The sequence below is a fragment of the Pinus tabuliformis genome, chromosome 6 (genome assembly GCF_031772625.1).
Source record: "Pinus tabuliformis cultivar Carrire ecotype Pingquan chromosome 6, CPIR1, whole genome shotgun sequence".
Classification (NCBI taxonomy): domain Eukaryota; kingdom Viridiplantae; phylum Streptophyta; class Pinopsida; order Pinales; family Pinaceae; genus Pinus; species Pinus tabuliformis.
Window position 1 is genome coordinate 1,197,071,595 of NC_142292.1, and position 27,281 is coordinate 1,197,098,875.

A 27,281-nucleotide genomic window follows, 5' to 3' on the forward strand; every position below is an offset into this window, starting at 1 on the left:
TTGATGTTAATAATAATTATATTTTTATTTAAGGAATCCATTAAAAAGGAAATCTATTTTAGATCAAATTTATTTATTTATTTTTAAATATTTTATTGTTTTAAATGGTAAATATATATTATATAATAATGATTAAATATATATTATTAAAACATTATAATGTCCTATCATAGGTTTATATAATGATAAATATATATTTTATATTAAAGTTTAAATATCATATTTGAAAAAGGTTATTAAAATTTATTCTATATAAAAATTATTTTAAATTCATAATGCATGATGGTTAAATAATTCAATTAAGAGAAAAAAAAAATTAAATAAATTTCATTTTTTAAAAGATATTAAAAATTAATATATTAATATTTAGAAAAGAATAGTAATATATTTGAATTTTATAATAAAAAATTAAATACTTAAAATATTAATTAACTTGTATTAATCTTTTATAGAGAAAGATAAATTAAATATAAAATTTATATAATTTTGAAATTAATTTATATATTTGTGTTTTTAAGTTATTATTATTATTATTTGATTTGATTATTGCTCAATGTTATATAAAACATACAACTTTCATTTATATGGAACTTTTTTTTTTTTAAGTTTTGTAGTTTGTTAATATGGAATAATAATTAATCCAAATCCAAGTTTAAAGCCTTGAAAAAATAAAATTAAATGGATAAAGTTGTTATATATATATATATATATATATATATATATTGTTAGATTTTGATGTTGATGATAAGTCTATTTTATTTTATTTTACAACATTATAATGTTATGTGATATTAATGTTAATGATAAATATATGTTATATAATAAATTTTAACTCTTATATTTAAAAAAAAATGTTATTAAAATTTAATATAGATATAAATTATTTTAAATTCATTATGTAATTTTTAAAGAATTGAAATAAAAAAAAAATTATTTATTTTAAATAAATTTTATGTTTTTCAAACATATTAAAATTTAATTTTTTATTATTATTTCAAAAATGCTTTAAATATATAAAATATTAATTAAATTATATTAACTTTTTATAGATATAATTAATTTAAATGTTAAATTTACATAACTTTCCACTTGTTTTATACATCTAAGTTTTTAAATAATTTTGTAATTATTATTATTATTATGATTTACTATTTATTTAATTAGGTTTAAATGCCCTCTATAACATACAACTTATATTTACTTGGAATCTCTCTATTTTAATTTTGTAATTTTTTAATATGGTATGATACTGTATCCAAATCTAAATTTGGAGGCTGAAAAATTAAATTATAAAACCAAACTTAGGAAATAAAATATGTTATATATTATAATGTAAAGATAATTGTAATTTTTTAATATGGTATGATACTCTATCCAAATCTAAATTTGGAGGCTGAAAAATTAAATTATAAAACAAAAGCAAAAAACGTACTTAGGAAATAAAATATAAATATGTTATATATTATAATGTAAAGATAATTGGATGCCATAAAATATTTAGTGCATCTATTTGATGCAGATGTCTCTTTAGGAATGTCTCATGGCTTGTACTAAACCAACATGATAGCTCTAACAAATACCAATATCAGGCAACAACTTCTAACTTCTATGACGTTAAGGTTAACATTTCAACTGAAGAATTGAATCTAGGTAACAGGTTGGAAGAGGCATTTTTTGACATGCTCCTTAATTTCCATATTATGAGAAAATGTGAAACCGTCTCCGTCCATGTAAAACAACTGCGCTATTTTCGCCGTTTCAAAAATCAGCCTCCTGCAACTGTCCGGCACATCATTGTTATTCACAAACTCCCTATTCAACTCATCGAGAGCGTTATCCATGACAGTATACACATGTTCCAGAGCTTCTTCTTCGGAGATTTCAGGATGGTCCTTCATATAACACTCTACGGCAGAAGCCACCTCGCCTTGACCTCTCTCAGCCTGCATTTATATTTACCAACCGTTTAAACATGAGAAGCAATTAAAGTATTAATGATTGGTTAGTTGCTTTTCCATTTTTAACACATTATTTTCATGTAACTGCTTCTTCATATTGTCTATTGAATATTGAAAAGCGAAAAGACAATGATTACCTTACCACATTGTGCTTTATATCAAATTATCAAATGTTGGAAATGCTAAGTACCTTATAACTTCATATCAAATTATCAAATGTTGGAAATGCTAAGTACCTTATAACTTCATATCAAATTATCAAATATTGGAAATGCTAAGTACCTTATAAGTTTTGGTGTCGTTCACCAGACGCCCTGTCACGCCCATGAGGTAGTGAAATCTGGATGCGCGACCAATTTTGGAGAGTACATCATCGGTAAGAATCTCCCTCGTGAAAATAGCGCTGATGAGAACCAGTGTTCCCAGCGATACTGACACACTCGCATTCTCTATGTACTCATCATAAGACGGCACATATTTGGTTGCACACCATTCTGCTTCTTTGGCAAACGCTGCTAGCTGGACTTCCCACTGCCATATACCATATTAGTGAATAATAAATCTATAATCAATATTAAACTTCAGAAAATTATGACAAGCTTAATACATACAACTTCTTGAACGAATGCTAGCATGTCACGCCCCTGTCTCTTGCATCCTTCTTCAACTATTTCATTAAACGTATCGTAAAAACTCTTGAAACATATTTTTATATCTGGTGACATTTGATCTACCAAAGATAAATCCCATCTAAAAACAAAGCCAATATATAGATTAGCCGTCATCATAATAATAAAATAAAGAATGTACCTGAATTTACACTTTATCTTATTGGTTTTAATTATGTATGAAGTACATATGTTTTTGAATTTAATTTTATTATAGATAAATTTTTGAAGGATTTAAAATTTCAAATCCAAAAAATATATATTTCAAATCAAGAATATATATATTAGGTTTTAATAATTAAACCGATCAAATTCAGAATGATAAAGTACATCACGATTTCAAATGGAAAAATGAAAAAGATAAAGTATCTTCATCTTTATAGGTTTTAATAATCAAACCCATTCACAAATTCCCATGAAAAAGATAGAATATCTTATCCTATAGATTTTAGGGATTTCAATATAGTACCTATCTCTATATAGATTTTACAGATTTTAATAATCAAGCCAATTGGTAAAGTACATACAGCTTGGCGATAAAGTATCTTCCCTTTGAGGAAAAGTTGAAATAAATAAAACGTTTACCTTTTCACAGATTCTGAAAACAACTTGAGATTGTCCAGAGTTTCATGACCGTCATAAAGATCATCTAATATGACTATGAAAATAGAAGTTTTTGTGTAAACGGCTCTGCAGGTAGCGAACTCTGGCTCAAACAAAAATGACCCTGGTGAAAAATATAGTTCAGCCACACGTTCCCGAGTGAAGCCCAACTCTGATAAACCCGATGAATTCCACCACCTTTGAACAAAGCAATGCAAAATATATTGTTAGCTGTGAGTAAGGAAGATAGTATTAATAAGATGAAATACAAATGTGTAAGTAGCACCTTCGAATATCTTGAAGCTCTAGTCTGTGTAGAGCTTGCACACGATTGAAGTCCAATTTTGCTAATTCCAAATATTTTTCGTTGGAAATGTTTGGCATCCTGGTAGAGGGAGTTACAGAAGGAAGTTTATATTAATGGAGGTTTTATAGATATTAAAAAATATCTGAAGAGATTGTTGTTGTTTAATAATTTATTTCTACAGCTTTTTTTGTTATATAAAGGAGTTTAACAAGTATATTTATTTTTCCATAATACTTACTGAAAAAACAGAAAAACTCAATCATACGATCTTGAAAGTTAAAATTACAGAGAAAAATTATTAATCTTACATATATATAGTTTTTCCGAGCCAAACATCGTTTGGTCCATAATTTTCAATGTAGCTTCTGGCCTCCAACCTTGGCATATTTCTATGCCAGGGATATTTGAGTGCATATTCCACCTAGAAAAACACACCATTGAAAGATCGAATTTAGTAAAATACGCATCTAACGAAAAAATGTAATATGAAAAAATGTTGAACACTTGTATTATATATGAAATCTTGTTGAGCAATTCTATTATAGCTTTTAAGATAATTTTAAACTATGATTTTTAAAATTTGATTTGACAATAAAAAGAACTGAATTAATTGAGCTGGCTCTATTAATTAAATTCTAAAATGTTTCCATAACATAAAGAGAGCAAGCAATATTATGTACCTCTCCCCGAATATTCTTTTTAATAGCCCATTTGTCAAAGGCATCCACATCCTCCAGAGCATGCTTCAGATACCTTTCCGTACAGAGTTTTGCTTCCTTCATGATCGTTTCTCCCGGAAATGCAACGTGTGAACAACGATTGACATTTAACATGTCTGTAACTCCTCTCTGTGATTGACCCAAGAAGCAAAAGAACTCTCCATTCTCATCTCTAAAATTTTTTAGAACATCTGCCAAAAATGTTGGTTGTAGAGTTCAACAACCTGAATGAATTCAAAAACAAGGCCATTGGCACAATTCCCAGCAAAATATAATAGCTCTCTACACCAACATTTTACCTGAGGATACATTGTATCCATGCAGTCTCAAGATTCGAAGGCCCATGGCTGTATCATCGATATCACGGACAGCATTCTCCCTCCCCCATCCAATGCCTCTAATTTCGTCCCAGTGGCTGCACAACAATTTCAGATATAATAATTACCAAGTATTACGATGAACCACAGAGGGCTGAGACAAGAATGTGCATTGTCTCCATTGTTATTTATCTTAGTTATGGATGCCTTTAGCAGAGGTATACATGTCATGAAGGAGTCTGGTGCAATTAAGGGATGTGGGATATTAGAAACAATCAGCGATTACATCTATTATTTGTAGATGACATTCTCTGTGCGAGGGAAGCACAATTATCAGAATGGGAATCCTTTCACAAGATATTTCAAAACTCCGTAAAGCTTCTAGACTCCACATAAACAATGAAAAATTTGAGCTTTTTTTTGGGAGACTCATCCTAATTAAATGGTATAGCTGTTGGATGTTTCCATGTAATGTGTGAGTTGTCATTGTGAGTCCTTAGGTGTCAATCTAGAAGTAGTCAGTTTCCTATGTGTGAGTTGTAATAGCTATCTAGAGGTGTCGTTGTCAGTGATGATACTATAAATATGTAACCCGTGATATCAATAAAATATATAGTGTTTAATGTTGTGTTTAATAGATCCCTTCTCATTCTCTCTATTTTCTAATATGGTATCAGAGCCTATTCTAGCTTGATTCCTTTATAGGAAGGCCAGGAAAATGAGAGATCTTTGAGTGTTATTGTTTTTTATATAAATTAGTTTAGTGTGTGAATTTAGTTTTCCTGTGTGTAATGCCTGTTCAAGATTGTTCCATATGTTTTCATCACTCCTGGTTTATTATTGAATGTCGTTGTGCCTTGGTGGCTTATTATTGAATGTCGTTGTGCCTTGGTGGCTGAGATCAATTAGATCTGTGAGAAGATTGGAAATTTTCCGTGTGAATTCTGGAAATAAGTTGTTGTGAGGGCAGAAGCACCAAATGCGCATGCCAACATCATCACTGCCAGTGGTACTCAACACTGCGAATCGGAAATTTGCAGAAGCGAATAAGAAATTTGCAAAAATATTTCAAGATCAGGACCGTGCTTGCAAAGTGGTGATCAGATCTTGAGCCATCGTGGAATTTCTTTTTATGAGATTCCCTCAGCATTACACCTCCTTCTGTGAGCTCTTGCTTATCCGCTGCCTAAGTGAAGCTACCCACACGGTAGCAAAGGAGGAGTCGCCGCTCCATTCATCTAGTAGATTTTCTGGAGGAGAGAGGTCGAATGCTATGTTGAAATCTAATTTCAACGCTGCCGTATGCTATCAACCAAAACCGCCTGCAAAACCACAAAACTGCCCAGAAACATATCGCACCGCTTTTCCGGAAAAGCAGTTTCCGTATTCGTTGCTCCGATGCGTTTTGGTGCTGGCACGTGGCTCTCGCCTGACGTAGGCAACTTTGACCTATCGGGAGATATCGTTCACTCATGTGAGGCCTTCCGATATCGTTATCCACCGTCGGATCTGCTCCACTCTCCTCCGCCGTTGATCACCTGGAGCTGCATACGGACCCACATCAATTCAATGTTTTGCGTGGAGTGAAAGATTTATGGTTGACCGCCGTAGGTAAATGAGTTAATGATTGGTACAAGATTTTGGTGGGCCCTTTTAATGTGAATATGGGCACGTTACGATATATATTTTTTTATATAGCTCGTAGGTTTCTTTAAGTAATAGGTATGTAGCATTTAAAGACAGGTATGGTCGTTTTTTTAATGCAATGTAATACAAGAAGAGGAGCTTGTATTTTTTTGTGTGTGTTGACTTTTATTTATATGTATCGCACATGGGAGGAGACAGAGGGAGTTCACAGCAGCGTAAAAAAGATTGATGGTGCAGTAAAAAGAAAAACACACAGCAGTGTGTAAAAAGACAGAACCAGATGATGTAATTTTTGGTGTAGGGAAAAACCATGTGTGGTTTTGCACAGCAGTGCATAAAGGAAATGGTGGAGCGATTTTTGTAAACCTGTGTTATTTTTATTTACAGCAGTAAACTTATGTAAACTTTTATTACAGCAGTAAGTTGTTGTTTTTCACAGCAGTGAATATAAAAGGGATTTTACAGTGGTAAATCTTTGCATCAGGTTTTAATGAATAGAATGTTTTTAATGGTGGTGAAATACTCTGTTTCTTCATGAAATTTTTTTTAAGCTGTCTGTGCACAAAAATCCTGTGGAGGTAAAACAGAGCATTGCCTCTGTGTTTAGTTTGAATCTTGGTTTTGGTATTTCCCCAGCAAAAATATCCATCAGTGGTATCAGAGCAGGCTCAGGCTCTTTAAAGAAGTTAAAGAAGCTGAAGGGAGAAGGTTGTTGCTGCAGCAAAATTTCTCAGGCAGACAGAAGACTCAGACAACAAAGGGTTCAGGTATTTCTCAAAGATTTTTCTTTGTGTTGCTGCTGAAAGAGACAGTCAGTTTTTTTTTAAATACAGAGTCAAGGAATGGCCAGCACAAGCACTGGTATGGGTTTGTTTAACACCCAGCTCCCACAGTTTAATGGGAAGAACTATGACTATTGGGCAATAACCATGACAGCCCTGTTTGCCTCTCAAGATTTATGGGAAATAGTTGAGGAAGGTTTTGAAGAACCAGCAGATGAAACTGAGTTCAATGCACTAACTCAGGGAGAGAGAGATCAGCTGAAGAGCAATAGGAAGAAGGATTCGAAAGCCCGTATGTTGTTGTATCTAGCAGTAGACCAGAGTGTGTTTCCAAGGTTAGCAGCAGCTAAGACAGCAAATGAAGCATGGCAAACCCTCAAGACAGCCTATCAAGGCATGGAGAGAGTGAAGACAGCAAAGCTACAATTGCTGAGAAAGGATTTTGAGAACTTGAACATGAAGGAGTCAGATAACATTGACTCATTCTTCACTCATGTGATTGGTGTAATCACACAAATGAGAACTCATGGAGAAACCATTGAAGACAGAAGGATTGTGGAGAAAATATTGAGGGTCTTACCCTCAAAGTTTGATGCAATAGTCACCACCATTGAAGAGACAAAGGATCTCTCAAGATTTTCAGTTGATGAGCTACATGCATCACTGATAACACATGAGCAGAGGTTGAGTAGGAATGAAAACTCATCTCTAGAGCAAGCCTTCAAGACCCAGATGTCCTTTGGAAGAGGAAGAGGTCAAGGTAGAGGAAACAAGAGAGGAAGAGGCAGAAGCCAGAACAGAGGAGGAAGGAACAGCTCATCAAATGCACAAGGAAGAGGCAGCAATCCAAATCAGAACCAAGGCCAAGGCAGCAGCCAACAAGGAGGACAATATCATGCTCAAGGACAAAGGTATGATAAATCTAATGTTCAATGCTATTATTGCAAAAAGTATGGACATTATGCAAGTGATTGTAGAAAGAAACAGCATGATATGAACACTAGACAAAATGCAAATGTTACTAGAGAAAACAGCAGTCAAAGTAATGTGTTGTTAGCCTGTAACATGGCTGAAACAAACAGTGAGGAAATTTGGTTTTTAGACTCAGGTTGCAGCAACCATATGACAGGGAATATAGCCCTCTTTTCAGCCTTAAATCAGAATTTGAAATCAGAGGTCACACTAGGAACTGATAGTAAAGTGTCTGTTATGGGAAAAGGGGAGGTAAAAATATTTACAAAGCAAGGAGAAAGGAAAACCATAGCAGATGTCTACTATGTCCCCGGAATGAGATGTAACCTATTGAGTGTTGGACAGCTTATCCAAAAGGGTTACAATGTTTATTTTGTAAATGATGTGTGCACCATCATGGACATACCACCCAGCAAAAGATGCATTGCTGAAGTGAAGATGACAAGGAACAGGATGTTCCCTCTCAGGATCCGGGCAAATTTGAAAAACAAAGGAGAAATTGCAGCAGTTACCCAAGAGGCTTTCCAAAGCGTGCCAAAGGATGAGAATTGGTTGTGGCACTTGAGATTTGGACATCTCAATTTTGGAGGTCTGAATTTGTTGAGTAGGAAAGGAATGGTAAGAGGATTACCATTGATAGAGAAGCCGGACAGCCTATGTGAAGGCTGCATATTGGGAAAACAACATAGAGAAAGTTTTCCATCAGGGAAAAGCATAAGGGCAAAGGCACCCTTAGAGATTATCCATTCAGATTTGTGTGGACCGATGCAAGCTCCATCATTAGCAGGCAGCCTATATTTCCTAACATTCATTGATGACTGTACAAGAAAGACTTGGATATATTTCCTCAAGAACAAAAGTGAAGTCTTTGAGAAATTCCAAAATTTCAAAGCACTTGTTGAAAACCAAAGCGGGCTGCACATTAAAGTTTTGAGAACTGATAGAGGAGGTGAGTATATCTCCAAGGAATTCCTAAGATTTTGTAGAGAAAATGGAATTCATAAATAGTTTACAGCAAGGTACACTCCGCAGCAAAATGGAGTTGCTGAAAGGAAGAACAGGACCATCATGGATATGGCAAGGAGCATGTTGAAGGCAAAGCATTTGCCAAATGAGTATTGGGCTGAAGCTGTACATTGTGCAGTGTATATTTTGAACATGTGTCCTACAAAAGCAGTCTTGAACAAAGTGTCGGAAGAGGCATGGAGTGGGAGAAAGCAAGGAGTCACCCACATGAGAGTTTTTGGGTGTGTGGCCTATGCACACATTCCGGATCAGCTAAGGAGGAAGTTGGACAGCAAAGGGGAGAAATGTCTTTTCATTGGATACAGTGAGGAATCCAAAGCCTACAGGCTGTATATCCCATCTACCAAGAAATTTTTTGTAAGCAGGGATGTTTAATTCATTGAGGAAGAAGCTTGGGATGGAAGCATAGAGAAAACAGTAAATGTCAAGAACTGTTTGTCTCATGATGAAGATGAAGAGGAGGTGGCTGAAATGCATCCCCAAACAGCAGCGCCAACACAAGAACAGCAAGGGACACCATTGAGGATCAATGAGAGTGCTTCTCCAAGCACACCACAAGGAGGAAATTCAAGTGCATCTTCAAGCACTTGCACACCAAGTGAACGAGGTAAGAAGTTTAGAAATCTAAGTGAAATTTATGAAGAAGGAATGAATTCCTTATTTGCCTTGTATTGTCATGTTGATGATCCTATTCATTTTGAAGAAGCTATTAAAGATAGGAAATGGATAGAAGCTATGGATGAGGAGATGAATGCCATAGAGAGAAACAAAACATGGGATTTGGTAGAGTTACCAAAAGGCAAAGAAGTCATTGGTGTGAAATGGGTCTACAAGACCAAGAGCAATGCTGAAGGCAAGATTGAAAGGCACAAGGCAAGGCTGGTTGTCAAAGGGTACAAGCAGCAGTACGGGAGAGATTATGAGGAGACTTTCGCACCGGTTGCAAGAATGGAAACCGTGAGAGCAGTGCTATCCATAGCAGCTCAAAACAAATGGAAAGTCTACCAAATGGATGTGAAGTCAGCATTCCTAAATGGAGTGTTAAAAGAAGAGGTGTACATTGAACAACCTCTCGGTTATGAGAAGAAAGGTGAAGAGCACAAAGTGTGCAAATTGAAGAAAGCTCTTTATGGGCTGAAGCAAGCGCCAAGAGCATGGTACAGCAGGATAGACTCATATCTATTGGATAATGAATTTGACAAATGTGAAGGAGAGCCCACAGTCTACATCAAGGAAAAGGATGGTAAAATTTTAATTGTTGTCTTGTATGTAGATGATGTTATTTTCACTGGAAATGATATTTGTCTTATTGAGAATTTTAAATCAGTCATGAAGGATGAATTTGAAATGACTGACATGGGTTTGTTGAGATACTTCTTAGGCATAGAAGTAGATCAAAATGAAAAAGGGATTTTTATATCTCAAGCAAGATATGTAAATCAAGTTTTGGGCAGATTTAAGATGGAAGAATGCAAGGCAGCAATCACTCCCACAGTAATGGGATTAAAGCTCAGCAGAGAGGACAGCAGCAAGGATTTTGATCCTAGCTTGTACAAAAGTATTGTAGGCAGCCTTATGTATTTAACAGCTACTAGGCCTGATTTAATGTATGCTGTTAGTTTGATTTCCAGATTCATTGAGAGGCCAAAGGAGGCACATTGGCAGGCAGCAAAGAGAATTTTGAGGTATGTCAAAGGTACCAAAATGTTTGGCATATTATATAGTGTCTCAGAAAGTTCAGATTTAATTGGTTACACTGATAGCGATTGGGCTGGAAGTGTAGATGATCGGAAGAGCACTTCCGGTTATGTATTTCATATGGGTTCAGGAGCCATTTCATGGGCTTCTAAGAAGTAGTCCATTGTAGCATTGTCTACAGCAGAGGCTGAATATGTGGCAGCTACAGCAGCAGCATGTCAAGCAGTGTGGATGAGAAGAATGTTGAGAAGCTTAGGCCAAGAGCAGGCAAAAGCGACAGTGATCTTTTGTGACAATAGCTCAGCTATTGCATTGTCAAAGAATTCAGTGTTTCATAAAAGAACGAAACACATTGATACAAGGTTTCATTACATCAGAGAATTGGTGAACAATGGAGAAATTGTCCTAGAACATTGCAGGACTCAAGAACAGGTAGCAGACATCTTGACAAAGCCACTGGATCAGAAGAGCTTTGAATTTTTGAGGAAGTGTCTCGGTATGACCGAATGCCCAGCTGTTGAAATTAAAGGGGAGTGTTGAAATCTAATTTCAACGCTGCCGTATGCTATCAACCAAAACCGCCTGCAAAACCACAAAACTGCCCAGAAACATATCGCACCGCTTTTCCGGAAAAGCAGTTTCCGTATTCGTTGCTCCGATGCGTTTTGGTGCTGGCACGTGGCTCTCACCTGACGTAGGCAACTTTGACCTATCGGGAGATATCGTTCACTCATGTGAGGCCTTCCGATATCGTTATCCACCGTCGGATCTGCTCCACTCTCCTCCGCCGTTGATCACCTGGAGCTGCATACGGACCCACATCAATTCAATGTTTTGCGTGGAGTGAAAGATTTATGGTTGACCGCCGTAGGTAAATGAGTTAATGATTGGTACAAGATTTTGGTGGGCCCTTTTAATGTGAATATGGGCACGTTACGATATATATTTTTTTATATAGCTCGTAGGTTTCTTTAAGTAATAGGTATGTAGCATTTAAAGACAGGTATGGTCGTTTTTTTAATGCAATGTAATACAAGAAGAGGAGCTTGTATTTTTTTGTGTGTGTTGACTTTTATTTATATGTATCGCACATGGGAGGAGACAGAGGGAGTTCACAGCAGCGTAAAAAAGATTGATGGTGCAGTAAAAAGAAAAACACACAGCAGTGTGTAAAAAGACAGAACCAGATGATGTAATTTTTGGTGTAGGGAAAAACCATGTGTGGTTTTGCACAGCAGTGCATAAAGGAAATGGTGGAGCGATTTTTGTAAACCTGTGTTATTTTTATTTACAGCAGTAAACTTATGTAAACTTTTATTACAGCAGTAAGTTGTTGTTTTTCACAGCAGTGAATATAAAAGGGATTTTACAGTGGTAAATCTTTGCATCAGGTTTTAATGAATAGAATGTTTTTAATCTTTGCATCAGGTTTTAATGAATAGAATGTTTTTAATGGTGGTGAAATACTCTGTTTCTTCATGAAATTTTTTTTAAGCTGTCTGTGCACAAAAATCCTGTGGAGGTAAAACAGAGCATTGCCTCTGTGTTTAGTTTGAATCTTGGTTTTGGTATTTCCCCAGCAAAAATATCCATCATGCTAACGGCATTTGGGAACATGTTGGATCAGTCAATTTGCATAATTTTTTTATTTCTTCGTATAATGTGTTTGCGTGGAGATTTGTGTGAATTGCATGAATAAAAAATTGTGCATCTGTTTAAAAAGGAATCAAAGTGGTTGTAGAAAGATATGGCACGACAAGATCTGGATCTCAAATCTGGTGGGGAGGAGTTCAGTGGTTAAAACGAGTTTCCCTATTTTTTTTTTCTTCAAGCAGAGCAGCAGGTCTCCTTCAAACCGTAGTTGTGCATTATTTTTTTTGAGGGCCGAAGTTGCAAACTTAATTATTTTAGAAGTTTTTTTTATGAAGGTCACTTGGAAAAACTTTTTCTTAAAGTCAAACCATTTATTCGAAAGGTTTGATTCATTCGTTTAATTAGACGTGAATTCTTATCATGCTTTTCACTATTCACACATATAGAGGGTTCAATACGACTATTTTATTAGCCACGTTCTAGGTAGATCTTTAATGGTCTCGACAGCCGAGTTTGTTGAGAAAATAGTGTGAGAAATTTCACTATTCACACATATAGAGGGTTCAATATGACTATTTTATTAGCCACGTTCTAGGTAGATCTTTAATGGTCTCGACAGCCGAGTTTGTTGAGAAAATAGTGTGAGAAATTGTGGTGGTTTTATTAGTGTTGGTTGTAAAATTATTTTGTAGTGTGTAATAAAAAAAAGGAAAAAAGAAAGAAGAAGAAATGTGTAACCAAAAAGAAGAGGTTAATTATTTAATAGATTAATGTGTCCTATGGTCACAGGTAGTTCTTAATAAAGTCAAACTTGTGTGACTCATCATGTTCCACCAGTGCAGTACAGGTTATTTTATAGCGTCAAGTTGTAGAATTGTCTGCTGAAGACATTCTGTATCCAGAATGCTATCTTAGATAATTGATAAAGGCTGCGAAGGACCGTGGATTCGCAGATGGTAGCAGTTCCATAGGATGGTTCAGTATCGAGACTGACCCGTTACGCTCCGGGAGGTTGAGAAGCGTCAATTCTGCAAATCTCATCAACGATTTCAGAGGCGGTTACATTTTAAATGGAGGTCAACTGACCGCTCGAAGATGTGGTGGTGAAAGAGTGGAGTTTGCGAGATTCTAGAGTGGATGTGGGTGCTGATGATGACCATATCAGGGAAATCTGACAAAGTTTATTTATTGTTGTAATGTAAGCTTTTTTGTATTTTCTACATGTAAGCATTAAGGGATGGTGTTGGAAGTAATCCTTCCATGTAATGTGTGAGTTGTCATTGTGAGTCCCTAAGGGTCAATCCAGAAGTAGTCAGTTTCCTATGTGTAAGTTGTAATAGTTATCTAGATGTGTCTTTGTCAGTTATCTAAATACTATAAATATGTAACCCTTGATGTCAATAAAATATACAATGTTTGGTGTTGTGTTTAATGGATCTCTTTGCTTTCTCTCTATTTTCTAATAATAACATGTTTATTTGGTGTGAATATTTGATCATTATCACTAGTATTCAAATACTTGGGATGCCACTTGAAGCCTAACAATTATAAAATATCTTACTCGGATTGGCTCACTACTAAATTTGAGAAGACGTAGCTCAGATGATGATGCAAGAGCATTCAACCCAATAATGTCATTGTGTTTTTGTAGACATAGGGGTATTGTGTTTTCAAGGGAGTTGGTCTCTTGAGTGTGAATTAATGTAATTATTGAGGTTTTTTAGTGATTTTAATGAGAATAGGATTTAATTGAATATAGTGAGCATATTAGTAAATGTTCTCGAATGTAGAAGAACATGAGGGATTTAGGATAATTGAGAGATGAGAGGATTTGAGAATTAATTGTAAAACTCAGATTATGAGTTAGTTCATGATTTTATGGATTAGAGAGGATCCTTATGGATGAGGAAGAGATTTTAGGATTTTGTTGAGGAATCTATGGATCTAAACCAGGAATTCGTTTTAGAATCTCTTTGTATAAATGTAAGCCTAAAAGGCAAAGACAGAGGTTAGAAAGGTTAGATAGGTGAGATAGGTTTGATTGTAATCCTACAGGAAGGGTGTGAAGCAAAGACCACTAATTAGAATAATCAAGCCAGAGAGACAGAGTCTCAATATGTAATCATTTGTTTTATATTTATATACAGAGAATTCGATCCTGAGTGTAAGTGTATGATCTGAATATTGAATGATGTAATTAGAGATTTGAATAGTTTATATATGTAGGCAGAATCGAGGCGAATACATAGAGGAGGTGAAGAGATAGAGGATCGTGTGGATCTTTGAATCCATCGAAGGATCAAATAAAGTCCAAGAGGACAGTGATCAAAGAAATCACGAAGTTAAGCTCAAGCGGAAGTGAATTGAGCAGTGGAAAAGCGAAAGGTCGAAACCTTTGAAAAACCCGAAAACCACAGAAAAATGGAAGAATGGCTAAAATCTAAGTACAAAGAAAGAGCGGAGAAGTGAAGTATCGACGCACAGTAACCATTGGATCTGGAAGATCAATGGTCAGGATTAAATCGCATCAGTGGAATCCTTATGGATAGATCGGAATCGGGTCTTGGACAAGAGCGATGAGCGACTGCCGATTGATCGTGGACCGTTGGATCGGAACTAGATCAACAGTCGCGATCTAATCGCAAATCGAAGATCGCAAGGTCAAGGGACAACAACAATAGAAATAGCGATGTGCAATGGGGCCGATACACCGATAACGATAAAGCATCGATCAGCGATCGGAAGTATTGGCGATCAAGCTTCGAGGTTTCAGAGATCAGAGTGCAGCACTGTGGAAAGGTGATAAGGGCGGACCCGATAAGTCATATGGCGCGGTTAATGATATTTGAAATCCGATATTGTGCTATCACATATCGAATGTGATAAAACCCGGTGTTAATGAAACCCATTGAGGAGCGATTAGCGATAGCGATAAAGGGAGCATCGATATCTGTGCAGAGGCCATATAAAGGCAGAAAATGTATGTTTTGCAGGTATTTCCTTTGTAAATGGTTTATAAAGGATTAAGCGCAGATATATGAGGTTTTATATATAAGTCCAACGTTATCAAAGGATGGAAGGTTTTATGTGTTAAAATATATTTAACCAATGTTAAAGAGGGGAAGGTTATATAAGTTAAAGGGATAATGAAAGTTATGAGGAGATTTAATGTCCCGATAGGAAGGATTTAATGAAAGGCTTTAATAAAGTCATAAATGAAGGCTTGAGAGTTGATAAAGTCCCAATCCATGTATATTGAAGGAAGGGTTAGACTATGTTGGGTTTTAATCAAACATTCCGCATAGAGATTTATTAATGGGCCTTAAACCTTAGTAAATGAAGATTTAACTCCTTAGAGAGCTAAAATTCCTGGGACAGACAAGATTATGAATTTTATATGCATACTGTGAGTGTAAGCGGGGGTAACCCTATGCCATTTGGTATCAGAGCCGATTGTAATTAAAACAATTGGTGTTAAATAGAACAAAGAAATTCTATGTAAAAGAATTTAGAACAGAGCTATGTGTAAAGATGTTTATGCAGGCATAGGGGATCAGATTCTAGTCTGACAAATAGTTAAAACACATAGGTGATGTGTAGCAGAACTTGCAAATGCAAGGAACTGAAGACAATCCTTTTAAATAACTGGAAATGGTAGAATAAGATCATGCAGAGATCTTGAAGGTAAGGTGATATGTTTTGTTCAGATTTGAATATTGGAGAATATGTGGTTGTTATATTGATACACAGGTGACAGAATAAGGAGGTGAGAAAGTTGCAGCAATAGCCTAAAAACAAGGAGAGCTCGATTGGTTCCAAAGGAAAGAACCAGAAAGATGTTGAAACACTGAGCTCAAAAGACAGAAGCTTAGTGAAGCATATGTAGCAAGGAGGAGACTTGTTACTACAAAGGTATTGTTGCATATCACAAAGGAAATTCCACAGAGGATGTGGGTAGAATTTCCAAGGTAATGAAGGAAGCTAGTAAGACTTTCTAAGTGAAAGAAGAAGTGGTCAGAACCAAGTATTTCATGGCGATTGAAATACAAGAGGACAGTTGTGTTCTTAGAAGGTGCAGATGAGTTGAAACCTAGAAGAAGCAGAGAGAAGTGCTCAAAGGAGGTTCCAGAGATAGAGAGCCAAGTGCTTGCTAAAAGATCGAGTATAGAGGAAAGCTTGGTGAGGTAAGTTGCAACAAGGAGGACTTGTTGCAGAGGCTTTAGTGCAGATCATAGTGAATGAGCGAGGAACTCATAGAAAGAGGAGAAGAAGATGGCTATTAATAGTCATAGCAGAGGTTTTGAGGAAGACCACAACAGAAAAAAGATGAAGAAAGAAAATGCCAAGACAAATGGCAGGAGGATGAGTCAAGAGGAAATTGACAAAGAGATTGCAGAGTTGAAAGAACAACTCAATGTATTGATGAGGATACTAGAGGAAAGTCAGAGACAAGGTTGGGTATTAAAGAAGAAGCTAGTGAAGTGGCATAAGTTGCAAAGAAGGCTACAGCAGAGAAAAGTAAGGTGACTAACGGAAAAACTTAGAAAAGCTAAGTTGGAAATGGAAGTGTCCATTTGTGAACCAGAGCAGGGTGAAGTTCTGGGTGAAGATGAAGAATTGAAAACTGAAACTTCAAGTGAGGGCAAAAGGTCTGATGATTTTAAATCTGATAATTTGTGTATGTTTGCAGGTGAAACATATAAAGAAGGACAATTTGCCGCTATTGTCATAAAGAAGGAAGAAGATAGATAGAATCTAAATTCTTTTTTAAAAGATGAAGTAGAGAAAGATATCAAGCAATCAAGTAAAGGACTTGATGAGATTGAGAAAAAGACCATCGAAATATTTCTAAGTCATGTAAAGGACTTGGAACAGTAGGAGGAATTGGTGATTGAATCATCAGATGAAGACATGAGGTCTTGTGGTTTTGCAACTGACAAGTTGTGCTTGAATGCAGGCATTGCAGAAGACAAATCATTTTATGGAAACGTCTTGAATGAAGCTGAAAATTGCCAGGTAAAGTATGATGATGACTACCTTTTAAATGAAAATCAAGTTGAGTTATTACAGCAAAAGGATTTCATAAATTCCATAATTAATGGAGAAAATATCTTCAATGGGAATGAGACAGTTATGTCCTATGATAAGAAATTTGCTATTGAAGAGAATAACGAGGAATTGATTTTCTTAAATAATCAAAGGGAGAGTGATGGACAAACATCTAAAACTATCAAAGAGATGGAGGATTAAAATTTTATTCTAATCGAGAATGAAGAAATAGTGTCAATAAGTTATGCTTGTGACAAAGAAGAAGATGATGAGGATTGTACAAAACGTTTGGGAGAAATTCCAAGTGAGATGGCAAATTTGTGGCATGATTTAAGTCTTTTGGAAAAAAGGCTAGAAGACCAAAAAGTAAGTGTTCAGGTTGTAAAATCAGAATTGAATGAGAATGAAGAAGTTCACTACATTGGACAAGGATAGAAATACATCATTAGAACAGATGGTGTGGAGGAGAGACTAGTTAACAATCTCATGAATTCTTTTGAGAATTCAAATCAGCATACTGATGTGCTGATAGAGGAGGAGAAGACAAAGCAGCAAACTGAATTGTTGCCAAAGGAGGAAAAGGCACAGAAGCCTTATGTTTTTTATTTTAATAATTGTTTTGTGAGTGCAGGTTTAGTTGCAGATGCTGGAGGAAATTTGGCACAGATGAGCAGCCAAATAAAAATGAAAGAAGAAGATTTTGTGGAAGAATTTAATCCATGGAACAGAGATGCTCAATTGCTGGAGAGAATGCTGGAAAGTCATGATTCAGTGCAAATAGAAATAATCATGAAAGAGGGTAAGGATGAAAGGGAGGCAGTAAGCGTAGGAGTCAAAGAAAAAGTTGGAGCAAGAGCAATGTCTACAATGGTAGCAAGAGCAAAAGTAGAAGAAAAAGTAAACCAACAACTACAAAGTGAAAGTAACCAACAACAGTTTGAAGAGTTAGTGGACAACAACAACAACCTGAAGCAAAGAGAAAGAGGAAGAAGTAAGAGGTAGAATATGGACCATTCCAAGGATGAACTGGAGACAAAGATTGAAGAATTATGGCAGTTGATGATGAAACAGTCCATATGGAGGAGAATGATAGCAGCAGGAAGCATGATCAATCAGAGTATGAACTTGATTGACAAGGAGAGGAAGATGAAACAGAAAACAACAAAAGTACAACAACAACAATGGTGCAAGGCATTTGGGCGGCTACAAACTAAAGTATGGGACCCCGGATTTTTTTCTATCAACATATGAACCCACATGATTAGGAGATCATGAAAATTTTATACTTTGGGAGTCTGATGCAGGAGCATTCAGCCCAATAATGTCATTGTATTTTAGTAGAGATAGGGGTATTGCGTTTTCAAGGGAGTTGGTCTCCTAAGTGTGAATTAATGTAATTATTTAGCTTTTTGAGTGATTTTAATGAGAATAGGATTTAATTGAATATAGTGAGGCATATTTGTAAATGTTCTCAAATGTAGGAGAACATGAGGGATTTAGGATAATTGAGAGATGAGATGATTTGAGAATTAATTATAAAACTCAGATTAGGAGTTAGTTCATGATTTTATGGATTAGAGGGGATCCTTAGGGATGAGGAAGAGATTTTAGGATTTTGTTGAGAAATCTATGGATCTAAATCAGGGATTGGTTTTAGAATCCCTTTGTATAAATGTAAGCCTAAAAGGCAAAGACATATGTTAGAAAGGTTAGATAGGTGAGATAAGTTTGACTGTAAGCTTACAGGAAGGGTGTGAAGCAAAGGCCACTAATTAGAATAATCAAGCCAGAGAGACAGAGTCGCAATATGTAATCATTTGTTTTATATTTATATACAGAGAATTCGATCCTGAGTGTAAGTGTATGATCCGAATATTGAATGATGTAATCAGAGATTTGCATAGTTTATATATGCAGGTAGAATCGAGGTGAATACATAGAGGAGGAGAAAAGACAGAGGATCGTATGGATTGTTGAACCATTCGAAGGATCAATTAGAGGCCAAGATGGCAGTGATCAAAGAAATCACAAAGTTAAGCTCAAGCGGAAGCGAATTGAGCAGTGGAAGAGTGAAAGGTCGAAACCTTTGAAAAACCCGAAAACCACAGAAAAATGGAAGAATGGCATAAAATCTAAGTACAAAGAAAGAGCGGAGAAGTGAAGTATCAGCACACAGTAACCGTTGGATCTGGAAGATCAATGGTCAGGATTAAATCGCATCGGCGGAATCCTTATGGATAGATCGGAATCGGGTCTTGGACAAGAGCGATGAGCGACTGCCGATTGATCGTGGACCATTGGATTAGAACTAGATCAACGGTCGCGATCTAATCACAAATCAGAGATCGCAAGGTCAAGGGACAACGACAATAGAAATAGTGATGTGCGATGGGGCCGATACGTCGATAGCGATAAAGCGTTGATCGACGATCAGAAGTATCGGCGATCGGGCTTCAGGGCTTCGGAGATCGGAGTGCAGCGCTGTGGAAAGGTGATAAGGGCGGACCCGATAAGTTATATGGCGCGGTTAATGATATTTGAAATCCGATATTGCGTTATCACATATCGGATGTGATAGAACCAGTGTTAATGAAACCCACGGAGGAGTGATTAGCGATAGCGATAAAGGGAGCATCGATATCAGTGCAAAGGCTATATAAAGGCGGAAAAGTTATGTTTTGCGGGTATTTCCTTTGTAAATTTTTTATAAAGGATTAAGTGTGGATATATGAGTTTTTATATATAAGTCCAACATTATCAAAGGATGGAAGGTTTTATGTGTTAAAATATATGTAACCAATGTCAAAAAGGGGAAGGTTATATATATGCGGTTAAAGGGATAATGAAGGTTATGAGGATTTTTAAAGTCCCGATAGGAAGGATTTAATGAAATGCTTTAATAAAGTCATAAATGAAGACTTGAGGGTTGATAAAGTCCCGATCCATGCATATTGAAGAAAGGGTTAGATTATGTTGGGTTTTAATCAAACATCCCGCATAGAGATTTATTAATGGGCCTTAAACCTTAGTAAATGAAGATTTAACTCCTTATAGAGTTAAAATTCCTGGGACAGACAGGATTATGCATTTTATATGCATACTGTGGGTGTAAGCGGGGGTAACCTTGCATCAGATGAGACCATAAATGGCTATCTATGGGGCACAGGTTAATCATTGTCCAATCAGTTTTTCAAGGCATACCTGTATATTGGATGCACATATTTGATATTCCCCAAGCCATAATAAAAAAGATTGAATCCATAGTGGCAAATTTTCTGTGGTTTGGATCTAGCCCCAGAAGAGAGATCTCGTTGTCGAACTAAATCTTATTTCCAAACCTGTAAAAAAAGGTGGTTGGGGCATCCTTAACATTAAAAGTTTTAGTCAAGCTCTCCTAACTTCCAGCCTCTGGCATGTATTTGGGTAGCAAGGACTTTGGCAATCTATTATGATGGCCAAATATATTCCTCAAGGAGAATTAGAGGTGTGGATCCAAGCAAGAACCCCATCAAAGTCCTATATCTCGGCTATATGGTAGAGTCTAAGGACCATGATCCCATGGCTATGTAGCAATCTGCGTTAGGTTGTCGGGGACATAGAGAGAATTCAACTGGGTTTGGATGCCATCAAAGGCATGCTAGGATTCCACCTTCTTTCGCTTCCGTTAATAAATATTCTCGACCAGCAGGGATTCAACAATTTGGCCAATATTGGGCAGGGACATCAGTTGCCACTATCCACCAGTTCTTGGCCTCATCTTCGAAATATTGGAATCCCGATGTTCCTCGATGCCAAATGGAAATCATATCGAGGCAATCGTTTTCAGGCTAGCATTTCTTTGACCCCTCGTCGGGATAGACTTGTGTGGGGGTCTTTTATTCAATGGCAAAATCGCAACTTCAAAAGCATATGAGAATATCATTTCCTGCATTCAACCCGAACCTTTTTTCGGTTTCACTGTTCAATTGTGGAGTTGGGAGGTCCCACTCAAGATCGTGTGTTTTTCATGGCTAATTCTCAACAATCAGATTCTTACCTCAGACAACCTCATGAAGAAAGATTTTGTCAGGCCTGACAAATGTTCACTCCATAATTCAACGATGACAGAGGATTGTTTCCAACTTTTCACCTTCTGCCCTTTCGCCAGGGACATAAGGAAGCGGGTGATTTCTCTCTTGGGGGTTACAGATGGTAGCTGAACAATCCTTGGTGGTTGCTTGGATATGCTCTCAGGAACGACAAAATAAGGCCTACAAGGTTGTTCCCCTCTATGCCTTTTGGGGTATCTGGCGAGCCTGGAACGAATATATCTTTGAAGGATCCTTCCCTACTGCCTTACTGTCTTCCCTCCACATTGTTGCACTCTTTCTGGAGACAGGTCCATGGACCCCAAGGATTTCTCCCAGTCTATCATTTTTGTTGACCTCGCTAATGGGTAAAAGCATGTTAATGTGTATCACTTTTTCCACAAAGAAGTTTTATAAAAATAAATGGAGTTGAAATGTTTACTCTTAAATTTACAAAATCATAAAAAATTAGGTGGTGGTAAAAAAAGACAAAACATGTCAATTTAAATTCAATTTCATGTCATATTTTTTCTAAAATTTAATATATATTTTTTTATCTAATTTATTGATTTTCTTTAAAAGATATCATTAATATTTTACATAAATTTTTAAGTAGTGACAAAACTACGACCCCCCATTTCTCTATTGATTTATGTTTTTTAATTCCAATTTCTTTAAGAGATGTGTTGTAAACATTCTAAAGATTGGTAAACAAATTTAAAATTAAAAAATAAGCATATTTTTTAATTATTATTAAAATACTAGTAAAAATTATCATCTTTTCGTATATATAAAACCACAACCCAAGAAACTACCCATTCAAGTTTATAAAATCATTTTTTTTTAATAGAAATTTGAAAATAACATATAACAAAATGTTAAAATTATTTTTTGAAAATTTTTAAAATATATTTTAAATTTTTTATAATAAAATTTTTAATTATGATTATAATAACATATTTTATATTATTCAAAATATAATATATAAAATTATTTGTTTAGAAATTCTAATTCTATTTTTATATAAATTTTTAAAGAGTTTTAGCATTTCATTTAACTTTACATAAAGCTATTTATATTTTGTGAGTGATTAACCATAGTTTTTACCAATATTTACTATCAGTGGACTTATTTGCAAATTTAGTATTTACTTTTTATAACATTATTTATATTTTCTAAACCCATTAAATAGGTTCACTATAGCTTTTACCAAAATTTATTGTGAGTTAGCTTTGTTACAAATTTAGCATTTATTTTTTATAATTAACCAGTATGAAACTCAACTCATTTAATTGATATTTTTATATTATTTTTTTTAATCTTTTTTCATTTGAGTATTTTTTTGCTTTTTCCATATAATGAAACACATTAGCATGCTTTTACCCTAATATTTTTCCAATTTGTTACTTTGATGGGGCCTCTGCTGGTGGGCGTTGCAAGTGGGGAGTTTCACTCCATATAAATCCTGCTCTATCCTTTTGCTTCAAATGGTTTGGTGGCCTAGGGGACAACTATAGGGCTAAGATGTGGCTTTATGGGGAGCATTACAGGTTGCACAGTGGCTCAGTGTTAATAGCATATTGATGGTAGGGGACTCCCTTTCTACCATCCGATGGATACAAAATAGGTTCTCTTCAAGTCCGCGCTCTTCTCAACTCGATGCAACACATTTCAGACCTTAAGGCACTCTTCACCGAGGTCACTTTTCAACACGTCTTTAGAGAGCAGAAAGTTGACTCAAAGCGTGCTCTGTCTTCTTTGCCCGGTCACATGCATTTTGAACAGGTTGCGGATGGAACCATTCAAAGTCAGGGCTCCTTTGCGTTTTCTAAATCTCTTTGTTTCTACTTAGGACTCTTTTCGGCCTCTCTGGGGGCTTGCCAAGCTTTTGGCTTCGATACCTCTTTTTGACCCTTTCCTCTCATGATTCCTAGCATGGCCTGATGAACTTCATGTTTATATTCTTTATTGATGTGTTGGAGATCATTTCTTACTATGTATTTTCAAATGTGTAACCGGGTTAATCATTGGTAAGAATTTCGTTTGTATCATTGCCCACAAATTTAAGGGATCAATGTTTTGTCAAATGTGTAACAGGGTTAATCCTTGGCAAGATTTCGTTTGTATCATTGCCTACAAATTTAAGGGATCAAGATTCATGTATATGTAAAACATTTGATATCGATGAAATGTTCTAATTTTTCTCTTTTAAAAAAAAAATTATTAAGCTGAACTTTGAAACATCCATCAAATAAACGGATATGTTTGAAACATCCACCAAAATAAATTGATGTGTGATTATCACAAAAACGAGATGGATCACATAAACTTAAAATCAGAAAACACTTTACTCTTTTAAAATGCCGAAAAACATCATACCTGTAAACATAATCCAATGCGTCTTTGATCTCATCCTTGAAATGGCGATCGATTCCTAGCCTCTCAACAGTATCAACGGCCCACAGACGTTCAAATAGATCAAGCGGATAGTGACAAGGAACTGCAATAACAAATTCTTCATTCTTAGCATTTTTCACAAATTATATGAAGTGAAAAGGGCTTTCCTAAAATCATATTGTCATCTTGATACCATGGTTTCCGAATTTCTTCAAGACAAAATTCAAGAATTCCAAGCATTTTTTGCTCCCAGTACGCATGAACACAGCCGCTGTAGATGCCGGCGAGCTGAGAAATGATCCATCCTTGGATTGAAATTTGATTATTTTTTCGCAGTCTACTATATCTTGCAGGCCTTCCAAAGAATATAGTAACGACGTTGGAAATGCATAGAGAAGATTAGTAGGAAGCCTGATGCAAACACAACCAGGGGAAAAGGTAAAGTTAATAAGTCGTCACTTTGAGAGATGGCAAATTTTTCAATGACAGATCAGATTCTAACCTTTCAAGCTTAGCTTCCCGTTTTTCAATGATTTGCTTGATGAAAGGAAGTTCATAAGGCAGATCCAGACCTAAGGCTTTAGCTTCTTTTAGAATTGCAGGAAATACTATTTCAAATCCACATGGCATGTGCATATCAGCCTCCTCCTCTAATTTTCCAGCTTGTGTCTTGAAAAATTCAATCCCTGAAATATGTACAAGTTAAAAAGTAATTTTCACAGGAGAGAATATACCATGATTTTGTCACTGTATGAAAACAAGGTAAGGGCAATGCTGATATCAACATATTTCTACTTCAATCCCCCACACACACATATATATATATATATATATCAATTAATAAAAAAATTACACAAGGGCCTTGATCGATGTACAAACCTTTTTTTACTTGTGAGTCTCCAGTCTGCCATATAGTAAGAGTAATAATAGATGCAAGAGTAGCTAGTATTCTGTCATATGCCAAGAAGTAGAATTCTTCACCCCAAGAGCCATCTTTCAACTGATTTTGAAGAATCCAATCAAGTGTTTCAGGAAACTGAGGCTTCTCAGAGCCATCAACTGCTGGAATCCTTGCTACCCAAGCAGTGTCATATGCAGAGGGATTAATTTCCCCATAGTCCATAGATCTAAACATATTCTTAATCTCGGATATTAATGTCTCGATACGCTTCTCGTCTGATGGTGCAACCTATAATTATTTCACGTCGTCAATTATAACAATGGAGGCGGAGCTGCTACAGTGATGGGAATTAATCAATCGACAGGCACTGAGATTACTAACCTTGTAAGATGGCATTAGAGATTCGATAACATGGTCCTTCCAGAAACTTGGAGGAAATTCTCTTTTCACCAGTTTAGGAACTGACACCGGATTTGAAGGTATCCAAAAAAACCAATCAGGGAAGAACGACGTTATAAAGATTTAAATTACTTCCCGATTCCATCACATAGGTATTTTGTTTTTGAACTTTCGAATTCAACATTTCTCTTTTCTTAAAGTGAATCGCACTTATTGGTGGGAAACCTCTATAAGAGAATACCCCTTTTCTTATTTCTTAAAGATGAGTTACACTTATTGATTGGAAACCTCCATAACAAAATACCTATACCGAAAGTAATTTCTCAACATAAATCAAATCACAGTCTTCTTAAAAATTAAATTACTTTCTACCAAATGCTATAGCAGGTTTTTCGGTAGACTGGTAAGGAAGGGAGGTTGTACCTTCCCCAGCACAAGCAACGATCTTGCTTGAACCTGCATATCAAGATACATTAATCAGTTGAGTTGAAATTAATGTGAAATAAAAATAACCATAATAGTTCTAGTGGATAATGAATAGTCTAGTTGGTTTGAAATGTAATGTTTATCCAGTTTTTTTGCCTGGTTATCTGCTGGAGAAGACATGATAAAAAGGTTATTATTCTTCGTCTAAGTGCGGAAACAGGGCATCTTTATGGTGGTGATGGCTGATTTTCTGAATATTCCACAATCATAAGCACTGTGCCACGTACGTCTGATTGCGGAAAAATCAGCAATCGACATAAACTCACGGCCACAAACAGCAAAGAAATTATTAATAGAAATTATCTACTGACCTTTACTCCCATCGAAAACAGGAAAAAGAAATTATTATTCTTCTGTTAAATGTGGAATGATCAAACGATAAAAAGGACCATTTCTCAGAAAAACACAGCAAGAAATGGAAATTATATACTCACCTTTACCCCATCGTAGGTGCAAGTTTCTCCGTTTGCCAGCACTGGTTCCTGCATCAAGCGAGCTGTGGAAATGTGGAATGCATTGTGTGTTAGCATGGTGAGCTCCAATACGAATATGGGATGACAATGAAGACAAAGGCAAGGCCATCTTCCCAAATGCACCACCAGTTGCAGAGATTGAACTCAATCGATGAAATGCCATTTCATGAGAATTTCTTATAAAGGTGTTGTTTCAAAATGTTTAATTTTATTAAATATATAAAATTATATTTACACATACATGACAACCATGTATTATTCAAGTATGACCATCCAAATATATAAAATTATATTTACACATGCATAATAACAAGCATGTATTATTCAAGTATGACCATCCACATGATCTGTCCAAAAAGGGAGGTCATATTCGCACTTAAAAAAATTGTTACATATATTATTCACCAAAATAACTATTATATAAACAATATTTACATAATATCAAAAGTGTCTGTGTATGTTTAATAGCCATATGAGATAACTTATGTTGCATGAATTTTTGGAATGTGGGAATGTTGGGAATTTGGGTACATCCACTTGAGGTTTCTCAAAAATATGGTAATATTATATAATAAAAAAAATTAAAAATTAAAAATATATTTCTAATTATATAATTTATATAATAATCAAAATTAATATTAAATCAAAATATCCAAATATTAAGTCCACATGGGGTAGCTCAAGCAGCAAGGGTCGTGGAAATGAAGTCTCACCGAACCGGAAGTCTTGGGTTCAAATCTTGGGCTACCCTTCCCCCGTAGAGGGGTACATAATGGACATGTAAATCGGAGAGTCTCACCCCAGCTTACAAAAAAAAATAAAAAAAAAATCAAATATTAAAATCAATTTAAATATATAATATCTCTTATATATAAATATATTCTCTGGGTGTCTCTCTCCCTCGGTCTCTCACTTCTATATATATAAAATATTAAAATGTCAAGTTCATTCATTATGTTCTCTGACACATGATGAGTCTTTGAAGCAATCTACCTTAAAAATACAAAGGAACAATTTTACCTATGTTTCTCTAGTTATTCTTACGAGAAAAAGTAAAGAAACTCTAATGGTTAAGCATTGACTACCACATACAATATGCACACAATCTTCTGCCATATATATACATAAACAACAAAATAAATACTCATAAGCATAGATATCACCCTTACATTGAGGAGTCACACGCTTCCTTAACTCATCAAGATTGCTCTGGTTTCTC

General features: G+C 35.6%; 1 protein-coding gene across 1 annotated transcript; it reads right to left on the reverse strand.

The window, feature by feature from the left end:
* Positions 1–1,458: 1,458 nt before the first annotated feature.
* On the reverse strand, positions 1,459–26,194 carry LOC149263034 (bifunctional levopimaradiene synthase, chloroplastic-like). The gene is made up of 15 exons (XM_089425620.1): positions 26,024–26,194; positions 25,527–25,559; positions 25,086–25,165; positions 24,683–24,992; positions 24,306–24,489; positions 23,997–24,214; positions 23,786–23,906; positions 4,555–4,670; positions 4,217–4,446; positions 3,845–3,957; positions 3,516–3,614; positions 3,212–3,427; positions 2,570–2,708; positions 2,241–2,489; positions 1,459–1,943 (listed from the first exon to the last, which is right to left on the reverse strand). Exons 1-15 carry the CDS (start codon positions 26,169–26,171, stop codon positions 1,647–1,649), a joined length of 2,553 nt encoding a protein of 850 aa, XP_089281746.1. The 5' UTR covers positions 26,172–26,194; the 3' UTR covers positions 1,459–1,646.
* Positions 26,195–27,281: the final 1,087 nt, after the last annotated feature.

What these genes read in the sequence shown, in the direction of transcription:
- LOC149263034 (XM_089425620.1), bottom strand. Translation starts at nt 26,171, where the DNA reads ATGGCCTTGCCTTTGTCTTCATTGTCATCCCATATTCGTATTGGAGCT. An exon ending in CGGGAAGCTAAGCTTGAAAG is followed by an intron (nt 24,215 to 24,305) that starts GTTAGAATCTGA and finishes TGTTTGCATCAG; the next exon opens with GCTTCCTACTAATCTTCTCT. An exon ending in ACGACACCAAAACTTATAAG is followed by an intron (nt 1,944 to 2,240) that starts GTACTTAGCATT and finishes ATATAAATGCAG; the next exon opens with GCTGAGAGAGGTCAAGGCGA.